General features: G+C 40.0%; 1 protein-coding gene across 1 annotated transcript in view; it reads right to left on the bottom strand.

The window, feature by feature from the left end:
- LOC100744121 (diacylglycerol O-acyltransferase 1) overlaps positions 1-4,323 on the bottom strand; it is a 91,763-nt gene extending 87,440 nt beyond the window's left edge. Inside the window, exon 1 of the mRNA XM_003486716.4 lies at positions 3,733-4,323. Coding sequence (XP_003486764.1) covers positions 3,733-3,851 — 119 coding nt within the window. The 5' untranslated portion in view covers positions 3,852-4,323. The remainder of the gene's footprint in view (positions 1-3,732) is intronic.
- Positions 4,324-12,175: the final 7,852 nt, after the last annotated feature.

Below are 12,175 nucleotides of genomic sequence, written 5' to 3'. Positions count from 1 at the left end.
TTTTCCCGCCAGTCCCATCGCGTCTCTAAAATCCAAACAGAAAGCCTCATGAATTTTCTTTTAGTCTTAACGCTCCTCCAGATTTAATCCTGTTTTTAACGCATTAATTTTTGATCGTGCGCTCGATTAGACCGTGGACTTGATTAAATTTTTTCCACGGCGGATAGATATTAAAGCCACACGCGCGCGCGAAACTTCATAAATCTGAACAAATGGAATTTGCCCACTGCTCTGGCTTCTCCAGCCGCCGACCATCCTCCCTTTTTGTTTACGGAGAAATATTAACGCGAGTTACAGCTTTCCCTCGGTACTTTCACGAACGCTCGAGGATTCTTTGATTAGCGATTCTGATTGCAGGAACGCGGTAGGTCGCGGAATCTACGTTTTGAATTGGGTACGCCGTAAACCGATCATGAATTTATGATACTTCATTGCTCGCGGGAACGCGTACGAATTCACGAAAGTATTTCCGCGATATATCCCGGTTATCCTGCACTCCTCGTCTACCGCCGCCTCTTTTCCCTATCACAATATGCTTTTGCCTCGTCACTGAAATTAACATTTTAATTAAGAGCATGCTAGAGCAAACGCGCTGCCAACCATTCTATAGTAGATATTAACCTCGTCAGCTATTTTAGAAGACGTTACGAAAAAGCTTGGAAGGCAAAAGTTCAAATTAATATGTACGTTACGATTCTCATTGAAACAAGATATGCCATGTCTTGATTAGCTTTATTCAAAGATTAATTCCTTCAGCCTTGAATTATAAAGCTCGCGTTACGTAACTAACTCGCAGTTTAAACGACTCATTGTCGCTCGTATAAATAGCGTTCGATGGAGAAGCAAGAAAAAGGGAATAATTAATTACGGCAGGCTTATCGCGTAAAAAAAGTGGACAGGAGATTGTTAATTACAGTGAACAGAAGTGTGCGGTTTGTTCCAAGCGCACCTATGGGAATTATTCCGTAATTCGTACAAAGAGAATTCACAGCACTCTGTTGTTCCGATTCGCATTACCCAATGTGCACAGCGATACCGTGTGACCCAACAGGACGCGGTTTTTGAGCGTTTGATTTGTTAATTAATAGAAACCGTTTGCGACTGCATTTTACTACAAGCAACATAACATTCGGTATCGAACGAGCTGTATTGTCGTTTTAATTACGTGCCAATAATCTCTTTTTGATGCTTATTAAAACAATCTAGAATTTTATTTGAAAACTTGTAACATATTTTGCTACGTTCATAAAATAAGATTATGAAATGTTTGCAGCCTTGAAATTATGATACTAGACAATTGTGTAAATTAACATACTTTATTCTGTATGTACAATTTTATTTTGTAATTTGTAATTTACATAATATGTTAAGTACATTTGTATTTAAACGTAATTTATTGTATGAGTATTATCTTGATTAGTATTGATTTTTTAAGCGCATCTATTATCATAATTAATTCCAACGAATAGAACAGGAAATGTAGCAGTAAAATTTACGCGTGTATGTTAATACTGCGCTTTGCTATAAAATACCATCAAGTCCGCACACGAACAACTTTCTGTTTGTGTAACCGAAGCGAGCCACGATTAAGCCTGATATATTGCTATTTATATATCAGCAAAGTCTAATCTAATAGCGTGCAAATATATCTTAAGACAATTCAGTGCATAAACTAACAACGTTATCGGCTAAACATGATAGAATTCCGTGTACATACAATCTTCTGAGCGAAGAAAAGCAAGCATTATTTCAGGATTATTAACGACTTTAAGCAGCCTTCAGAATATTCTGCGTTTTTCTTGTAATCTACGACATGTAGGATGATTTACAATCGCATATTGAAATCTCGAGAATTGCCTTAATTACTTTAAATTCGTTCTAAACAATCACGTGTCGAATGAATTATCATAACTTAACAGATATCGAATAATATATTCTTATCCTTCAATACTGCCGTATTAAGTCATAAAACGGAATTGAACGATCAGATGACTAAACGTCACTGCGATATTTTCTTCAATTCGTTAAAACTCGAGAGGCAAACGCCTGAAGTATTGACACGCAATTAAGATTCGTTCGGCATAAAACGGACAAGGCTTGATTTATTACAAAATGCAAGAAACGAGGAAAAAATATATAGTGGGATTAAAATTGGTCGATCAACACGTTCCGGAACCCGTTCATTACTTATTTCAGACGTCTAACGAGATCTTATTGATCGTAAAGTTAGGACAGTTAATTGTCATTCACTTTGCTTGAACTTTAAATGAAGCTTCAGCCGAGGTTCCCATTGTTTTCAAGCATGAAGCTCGAGTATCACTGTCGGTTATCGCGAACCTGGCATCGAGATAAGTTTCCCTGTTGCAAAGGAATGGGGACTGACGCATAAGCGTGGGGAGAGCGAAACTCAATAATTATGCCATAGCTAGAGAACGAATTATCTAGCTGTGTTTTCTTGACGTGCAGTTCCATTAGAAGAGGCGAACGGCTCGTTAAGAAAGTTTTCATTTCCACGACGTGCACTCAAGACTGCATTCGATTGTCTGTCCTCGTGTTCGTTCTACTGAATGAACTTTAAACAGCTTATTCCCACCTCCAACTTTGTTTCTGAAATCATCCACGTCACTGCAAATATTGACTATCGCGTTATTCACTTTCCTAAAACCAGTTCCTAATTTGTCGATGTTTAAACTGGTAACTTTGAAAACGAGATTTGTCTTCGATTTCTACACCAAGATATTCCATATTTCTATGGAGACATTCTTCGATAATAATAACGTCTGTAATACGATCCAGACGTTACGGCGTTGGTCGCTACTTCTACTTTCTATCGAATTAGGTGCATGAATACAATCAGACAATTAAACACCAATTACTTGTCAACATAAGTGTATACTACGTCTAAGACGTTACGCGAACCTTAACCCTGTTCCAAATGATAAAACTGTATCTTATCATCTCTTCAATAGTAGTGAAATATAGAGTTTATATCAATAAAAATTTGTACGATTTAAGCTACAAATCTAATGTTTAAATAGCGAAACCTAATTTTCGATCGATGTAACACTTGCCTTAAAAGGATATAATATTCTTATCAATTCCAAAAAGGTATGTAATGAATCTTTTTCATCTCATTAGCCCTAATTTGAATTCATTACTCCATATCGGAATATCTAAAAATCGCTCGATTCTGCCATAAGCATAAATAAAGCCTGATCAAATCGGATAGAAGAGAGGTGTTTTATCGTTAGCCTGAGTCATCTCAGATCACCTATAGAACAGATTAATTGACTAAGGACGTGGAAGGTGTTATGAAACGAACTATAGGAAATTTATGTGCACTACACTACCGACTGACCTCCGCATCGATTATGATGTGCGACAGAACGGCGTGGAGGAACGTATGTTAAAACGAGAAAAGGAATGCAGCGTTCGAAGGAGGGGATCGTGAATTCACAGTTGTGCTCGATCAGAAACGAAACGCGCATGCGTGTTGTTTCGTAAAGTTGTCTGTTACGTTGGAGCAACTCCAGAGAATCAGAAAATTTTGTGTAACCGTATTCTCGTCGACGTGGATCATCGTCTTCTCAGCGAGACTCCCTTACCGACAGTTTCAAACGATCATCGGAAAAAACGACAAAGTGTTTACGTGAACCGTAACAGAAATCGACTTCTAGTTCGTTTACACTCGAGACTGTTTACAGTCGTATATAACAAAAATGTAAGACTCACGGTTTGTCAGGCTGTGATTTACGTGCCAACATTTCCGCTTTTTGGATCTCCTCGGCCCGTGTCACGCTTTTCGTCCTCCTTAACCTCACCTTCGTGTCGTTTTCATGCTCTATCGTCATGTTGGCACTCTGCGACGAGGGACAAGTTCCACGCGCGCTCTACGCTATGCAGGGATTCACACACAATCGTACACAAACTCACACGTGCGCAATTAGCTCGGTGAGCCGACTCACGCTTCACGTTTACACTAAGAGAAAAGAAAGCAAAACCGGACAAAAACTGATCGAAATAAAACGTTTACTTTCATTGATCACGCGATAGACCTGATGAGGATTTACAGATCGAACTATAAGATCCTATAGCTCCACCTGGTTTGTTTCACCTGCAAAGTGTCGATATAGCTAGACCGATATACTTAATCTCTGGCGTTTTTATATAGTCAGACCACACACGCGATCGTGTTTACGAATAGACAGCCACGGTGATACTACCAGCTTTCATTGGCCTTCTCGGTCCGTTGTGTATTTATCTTTGTCTTCTATAGATAACTAGTAATAACTACGCTTTTTCATAGGACCATTTCGATCACGTTCTCTAACTTGAATGTATTTTTTAATGTAGAGGGCATAAGTGTTTTGCTTTTTTTGGCGGGTTATGCAAGCTCCTTTCAATTTGTTTTTTCTTGGTGGGTTATGTAAGTTTTTCACAATTTGTATTACCTGTATTACGGAAAAATAAAAGATGAATATTTTGAGTAAAGAAAAAAATAAATAATATGCAGACATGTTTTTCGACTTTGGCTAATTATTATCGTGTAGCTTGGTAGAGGGAAGGTATTAAATAAACAATACGATTAACTAAGATAAATTTGAAGCGACTAACAGGAAAAATAAATATACCATGAAATGACGCAGTATAAATTCTTCTTACATGACTAACCAGTTATAGTGTAATATTTCGTAGTGTCTGTAATGTCTCCTACATAAAAGACTGGATAACTGAGGATCGTTCTAGTATTTAGAGCGGATGCAACTCAAAAATTATATTCGCAAATCACTCTGCCATGATCTGCCGTTCTTAAAAAATTAATGCCTGTTTTTAAAAACGGACTACACCATAAATGGACCGTGCTGAACGTATTTATATTCTAGCTGGCTTGCAACAATTAGATGGTCCGGATCATCCTTCTCAAAAGCTAGACAGTTTATACAAAATGCTTTGTCAGTTTTTGCTTTATCAGATTGCCGTAGCTGCTTTGTCATGAACAATTACCTCGTTGTCAGTTGTAGCACGATTCATTAAACATACTGTGTAATTGTGTCCTGACTGCGCTATGTAATTTAACTTCTTCAAGGTTGTAACTTTAAACGCAAACGCGCTCAAGCAGCTTCACAAATGTTCCCCTTTCTCCAGTTCTCGCCGGTGAAAGAAGCTGCTCTTACCGGCTCATGACATTTAAGACGCGAACTTGACGCGAATAATTAGGTAATTACTTATAATCTTTAGAGAAAATCTCGAGGGCTTAAACGTCAGATGAACGCGCGCACGCTCTGGACGCGTCCATTTTTGCAGTCGTTTGGATAACAGCGAATATAGTCCGCAATTAAAATGGATAATTACCGTGTATCGTAATCCGGCTTTACGGGTTGAAACTTCGTATTTTACAGTGGTAGTTACAATTTGATGGCATTTTTGTTCCTCTGTTTCTCGTAATAAAACATAATTGCCTCACCTGTGTTTTCACAATCGAATAAGGAAACCAATGATGTATCGTTCGTTGCTTCCTTTGAATATTCTGAAATTGAGTATGTTAAATGAGAAAAGATATATATACAATATGTACAAAGCGAATAATTGAGGGAGAGAGATTTTACATTAAATATGCTCAGTCAGAAACGCGATGGTTTAATTACAATTCGATTTAGATTCGTTAATACATATACATATTTTCAAATTATCAAAGAAAATTTTAATTGTTGATAAAATAACATTTATTTTTGCTCTTACTCGCTCACTGCTGTCTCTCCACGAATATCATTTCCACGAATATAATATCACCATGGAAAATCGTTAAAAATGATTTAATGAAATTCATTCGTGTTCACACGGTAATTATCTTGACAAAATATCCATTAAGACTTAAGATATCGCAAGCTTTGCTTTTTGAGTTTGCCGATTGGGAGAAGCCCCCTCTCGCTTCGTCTGCATCTCCGTGCCGTGGAAAACCGGGAACTCCAATGAACGGTCGAAAGTTTCGGAGTAAATAAACTGGTGGCCAAACACGTGAGACAATTTCGCGTGTCAATTACGCGACTCTTCGAATCCTTGACTTAGCTGAAGGATCGTCGAACTCTGAAAAGACGAGGATAGACACCAGTTGGAAGAAAAGCTAATTAAAGTGGTGTATTCGAGGGCGGAAACCCGCAGATCCACGACAAACGCACAGGAAATCCGTCCCTTTAAACATCCCTAATGCCACGATGCATCCACTTCTGAGGATTCACAATTAAGCGCGTCTCTTGACGAGCATCGTCGTGAAACGCTATCAAGCTCGTTACTAATTATCTTCAGCCACGATGTATCAGAGCTCGCGAAGCGGAATGTTGCCAAATGTAACCACCTCACGTCGCCAACTGTAACAACACTTTCACGTTACATAATACATTCGTTTCAAACAAATTCAATAGTCTGACGTAAGGTAGTTAGAGGCAGTCGATTCATTTTTCAAGCTTAATTATGAGCAGTTCAATTTTAGATTTGCAACTCAGGGAATGATAAGTATAGGAGTTGCTAAAAAGATAAGGAGGATAACATTTTTAAAGAATGAATCACGAACTTTCTCTTTTATTTTATTTATTTTTATACATTCTTAACCATAATAGAAACAGTAAATTAATAAACATCTATACACAATATGAATAAATTACGAGCATAGTGACGACGAACAAGTAATCGTTAAATACTTCCTTTTATTCTTACAATCAAGGCATAATGTGGGAGATACACCGAATTCACAGGAATTACTTATGAATGACTAGAGATTGGGACCGAAGCGGATATTTATACTGGAATATCAGGAACGAATGAGAAGCAATTCAGAGAATACACGTGGAGATTTGACATGCATAGTGTTACGTGCGCTTTTGGCAGCACGTGGGAAGAATGTGTGCTGTGCAAGTGGAATTTTTAGGAATGCGATACGATCCAGAAGCGAGGGAGAGTTCCGCATAAATGATTACAGAGTAAAGGAAATTGAGAACTATCGTTATTAATTCACCAATAAATACAATTACCGTTATTTCATTTTATATTTTCTAATAAAAGTCTGCCAGCAATTCAACGTTCCTCCAGTAACAGGCGCGTTCCGTAAAGTTAGAGCTCAATTAAATTCGGCTGCACTCTATCAAAACACATTCTCCTTGGTTTCGTTTATCACGCAAATGAAATACAACCTAGCCAATGAATACAATGAGCCGATCGTGTGTTTGCTGTACCTAACCGCAGCGAATTTAACCTGCATTTTAGGCTGAAAGGGAACAGCTTAGCCGCGAAAGCTAGCGCGAATATATTGGCACGTACGAACAGTAAGCAAAGTCTATAGTCATTCTCCGTTTCGCCTCGTTTTCCACCCGTACGCCGGCATGTACATTTCGAATAGCCGTTTCCATGTAGGGAGAGCGAGATACAGGCTGGAAGGAGGAAAGCCGTACCAGTCGTTTACGAACTCCCTTTATGGCCAACCACGGATATTACTGAGCACGGTGGCAAGCACGTTACTCTACATACGTAGTTACACGTCGACAGGATCTCCACAGACATCTGCCGACCCAACGGTAGAGCGGGTTTCCAGGATTCGGCGGCAGCGCTTATACTCGACAGGGCCCTTTTACTGGCCACTTTGCACCGACCGCGGTATCTAATATCCTCGGGACAGTGTCCTCGATTTTAAAAAACCCTGTCACGCAACGACCGTAATAAAAGGGACACAGGAGTGGGAAATGGGGAAATTCTGAAAATTGTGCGGAGGGCAAAAAGCGGGGAAAAAGCGTCGTTACCGGGATGTTGGTGAACGTGCAGCCTCTGTGAAACCATGGACAAGTCGATTAAACGATACCTAGCGCGGTCGAGTCCCCACGGGAGATCTTCTCTGGCGACGCGTTTTAAAATTGCACCACGCGCTTCTCTCGTCTCGCTGAACCGCCAGAAAAAATAAGCTACGGTTTATCTTTCGCAAGAATAGCACGTTTCGCGCAGGTTCCTCGACAGAAAAAAGGGAAAAAGGAATTTACCAGTACGGAAGTGTGATTTTTATCGAATGATCGTTCGATGCTGGAAAACGTCATTGAAGCTGCTCCGAAGGGTGTAATTCTCGGCGCCAACCCACGACGGCTACAAAGAAACTAGCCTTGTAACGTTTCATGTGACGTGATCCCGTTATCTGGCTACTAAGCGGTTCGTTAAACGTCTTTCACGAGCGTCTCGAGTAGATCGTCTTCGAGAACGACCGTACCTATCGTCGCGGTCGTTTACAACCGATTACGTGCCCAATGATCTCGCGTGATTAAACGTCACACGCGAAACTCTTGTAAAGAGGAATAAAAGCAGCGAATAGCAAGTTGAACAGCATTGATACGATCTGCCCGTGTTCATACATAGTTCGATCGTAATAATCGAACGATAACGGTCAAAGTCCCGACCACGCGGAAAAATGATGCGACTAAAATATCCTCTACGTCGTAGCATCATAGCATCGATCAAACAAACGTTTCATTTATAGCGGAAAGTCGTGTAAATTTCCAGTCTATGATCGTTTAAATTTCGAATGGTAAAACAAGAAAAGTTACAAAATCGTATTAACGATTATCATCCTCGCGTGTACAGGAAATTGCAGAAGTTGCACGTACAGTCTCGCAAACATCTGTCAACGTCGAAACGTGTCTGGATTCCATCGAGCATCAAGTGGCATTCCTTCTTTCCTTTCTATTCATACGTCAGTCGCTCCAAAGAAAAGGAGGATCGGCGGAACTTCAACGAACCAAGAGCCCATGTACGAAAACTTTCGCAATATTGGTCGAAACATTCCCATCCTCGTATTATTGCCTTCTTGTTCTGTAAACCAGCACCGAAATAGATTCGGTGACCGACTGTATGCGAGATTCGCGCTTTGTATTCAGAAACCGTGTCGTGCAACATGGCATCCGGCCGCGCTCCTTACCACGTTGTCGAAATACTCTCGATACCTAAACTTGCCCCTTGATGTATCGTTATTGACCTCGTGGAATTGCAAATGATCGTACCTATTCGTCGTTCGCCTACTCTTTCGCGAATTTCGCGTCCAAACTAAATGAAAGAAAAAAAAAAACGAGAGAGAAAAGAGAAAAACGATACCGGTGGAGCGTTTTGCGGTGGAGTTCACCGGCGGGTTGGAATTTATTTTTCTGGGATCGAATTCCCTCGAATGGAGCGAGACAGCGTTAGCGGACAGTTGTTTCTTCGCGAAATTAATTCGAGCCCATGGGATCGTGGTAGAGGGCCGAACAAGCCCGCAGGACGACTATATTTCAAAGCGCTGAAAAGCTGCCGATACAATGGCACAGACGACGTCCAGCCACACCAGTACTTGTCTCTCCTTTGGGCTACTAAATAAATTAGACTCAGTCACGCCCAATTGGAGTTTCGTGTACGATTTTTCATGGAAGCCGTGCTACCGCTTAGCGCGATTCATACACGCTACACACTCACATCGGATCCAATCGATGTATTTTTACATGGAGCTACACGTTTCAGTTTTCACGATTTTACACAACTACCGTTTACATAATTGTGTATATGTACGATCTTGGGATTGTATCAAATAAATGGATGTCTAGTTGGTATCTTCGTATTTCTGAGTATTCGTAATACGTATATGTACATATGTATACAGATACGTATACGCGCGTATTTACCACGCGAGCGAACGATATCCGAGGAACGAAAGGAAATGGTCCTACTATCCGCGAGGGATTTGAGAAATACGCGAACGCATACAGAGCGAACTGTTACCGCAAATCCACCGATTGAGCTTTCGCTGAAAGTCTGCTTATGGGGAAGAAGCACAGACAGCCCTCCGTTGACTGAACTATAACGGGAGAAATCTCCTTCGGACTGTTTCACCTCGGGGGCGAATGTAAATTTCGCGTAAACCCTACGGTAACAGGTTCATTTGTACGAGAAACGCCGGACGAGAATAAGCGAATAACCGCGCGAATGAAAATCTTTGCTGCATCTCCTGTGAGAATTTATTACATTGAATGCGCCGCTTCTTTATGCGAATGAAAATGAAAATTAGACTGCATGCCGGTTTAATCAAGCTGTGACTAATTCAGGAATCATTGGTATCTCTCGCTTTCATATTGTTTCTTAATACAAACTCTACGAATCCAATTCTTAACTTGCATTTTTATACATATGCCTCCCGTACGTGTATTCGAAATAAAGATTTATCGTTTTCTCTAGATAGCCACCAAGTCCATGTAATCTACGAACAGAATCCGAGTAACAACCTAATTTAAGTCGTTTAAGACCAGGTCGTTCGGTATGTCGTTGGAAAGAAAGATAGGTAAGAATGTGGAATCCAATCAATCATTATCGTTAATCCATCGTCTACGTTCGAGAAGGAGATCGGTTGTTTGCAGGCCTGGCGTGGCTTAAGGATTGCACTAAGGGCTGAGGATGTGCGGTCTGAGTCTTAGAGCAATGGAGGGTGCGGCTGCCTGTAGCATGATCCTCCCTAAGCCGAGGCTAAGAGGCTATTAGTTAGCTCTGCGAGCAGCGACGTAACCCCAAAGACTAACACGGTACTTACACCTTCCTGCTTCGTAGAGATCGCAAGATATTCAACCAACTAGTTCCCATAGTATGTTTGCACATGGAAGGTGAAACTGGCGATATTCGGAGAATAGCGTCGCCGCGCAAGATCAACGATAAGAAATTAATATTATAACAAACTTCACGAGCATCGGTTCCAGTGTTCGCCGCCAAGCAATTAGAGATACAATCAACTGTTCCCGGATTACATGTAAATGAAGTCTCAACGGAAGTACTTGGTCGGATTAGATAAATTAATTCCAAGAGAAAGCAAAAAAAAAAAAAAAAAAAGAGAAAGAAAATCGAGATAGTGATTCGGCGTAATTTTCTTCGCAATTTTCTTTTTCCGTATCAGGTTCTAAGAAGTCAACGGATTTTGAAGAAGAAGAGTGTAATCGGATAAAAATTACAGGAATTATTCACACGATTTAGCAAAGAATTTCCCATTTTATTCGTGTTAGGTATAAATTACATGAAAATGGAATGTATTTTGTTTGGATGAACATTATTATTAGTGGACAAATTATCGAGGAGCTACGCATTATGCACAAACCCCGTAGAAGTCTATCGTAAGCATCTAATCTTGCCCTTTGACCCTCCTCCCCGTAGCGTTTAGCCCATACACCCCTTCGTACATCAGGAAATCTCCGCAAAGCCGATTAGTAGTCAGAGCACGTCCGTTATTAGCCATTCGGCCGGATGTGGTCTAAAACTACTAAAATCTGAATCGATCTCAACGATCTAGAACGACCCTCCTTACTAATTTATAGAGCGTCACAAGTTATGTAACAGACTGAAACTTTTTTCTCGGGCAGCTTACCAAATTTTAATGGAATTTTACAAACTAATTAAAGATTCAATTATAAAATAATTAGGAAATTACACGTGTCGTTAAAAAAGTGTCTAGTATCATTTCATCATTAAAAAATTGTTATCGCATTATCTTCCTTTGAAACCTAAAATGGCATAATGCCACAAAGATGAGACAAGAAAAAGAAGAGTAGAGAAAACGATGAAAATACGAACGAGGTTAGAATCTAGATTGGGTAAACAAATTTCGCATTATACACATATTCTAGACAATCATAGTAGGTTCGGATTTTGTAAAAAATAAAGTACAAATGGCGCAAAATAAATGCCGAAATGGCTAGCTCGCGTGCGACTGCAAATGGATCTGAATTAATTAAATTAATGTTCAACTGTAGCCGGTAGCAATGCCGGGTCATTGGAACCACGATCAAACCCATACACCGTACGAAATGGTATGGTACTCTGGGGATGCGTAGCTACCTCTTTGTTATCCAATTTTATTCTTTTAATCTTTTTCACGGTTCAATTATTTTGTCTCTACCAAAAAATACAGAAGAAAATCTCTCCAATTTTAAATATTTTATGCGTCGCTTTATCGATATTTGGGACAATGTAAAACCATAAAAACTATTCAATGAACTTCCTTGCCATTGGATGAGTTTGGTTCGTAACGACGAACAAAAACGGGCGTGAACGAAATCAATAGTTGTTGCTGATTTTCAGCACGTACGACAACAAATTTTCGAGCTTCCCCCTCCCCCTTTCGCTGCCGATGTTGCGAATA

The sequence above is a fragment of the Bombus impatiens genome, unplaced genomic scaffold (genome assembly GCF_000188095.3).
Source record: "Bombus impatiens unplaced genomic scaffold, BIMP_2.2 scf_0131, whole genome shotgun sequence".
In the NCBI taxonomy this organism is placed as follows: domain Eukaryota; kingdom Metazoa; phylum Arthropoda; class Insecta; order Hymenoptera; family Apidae; genus Bombus; species Bombus impatiens.
The sequence above is the reverse complement of the archived record's forward strand: the minus strand, read 5'-3'. Positions and strand labels throughout refer to the sequence as shown.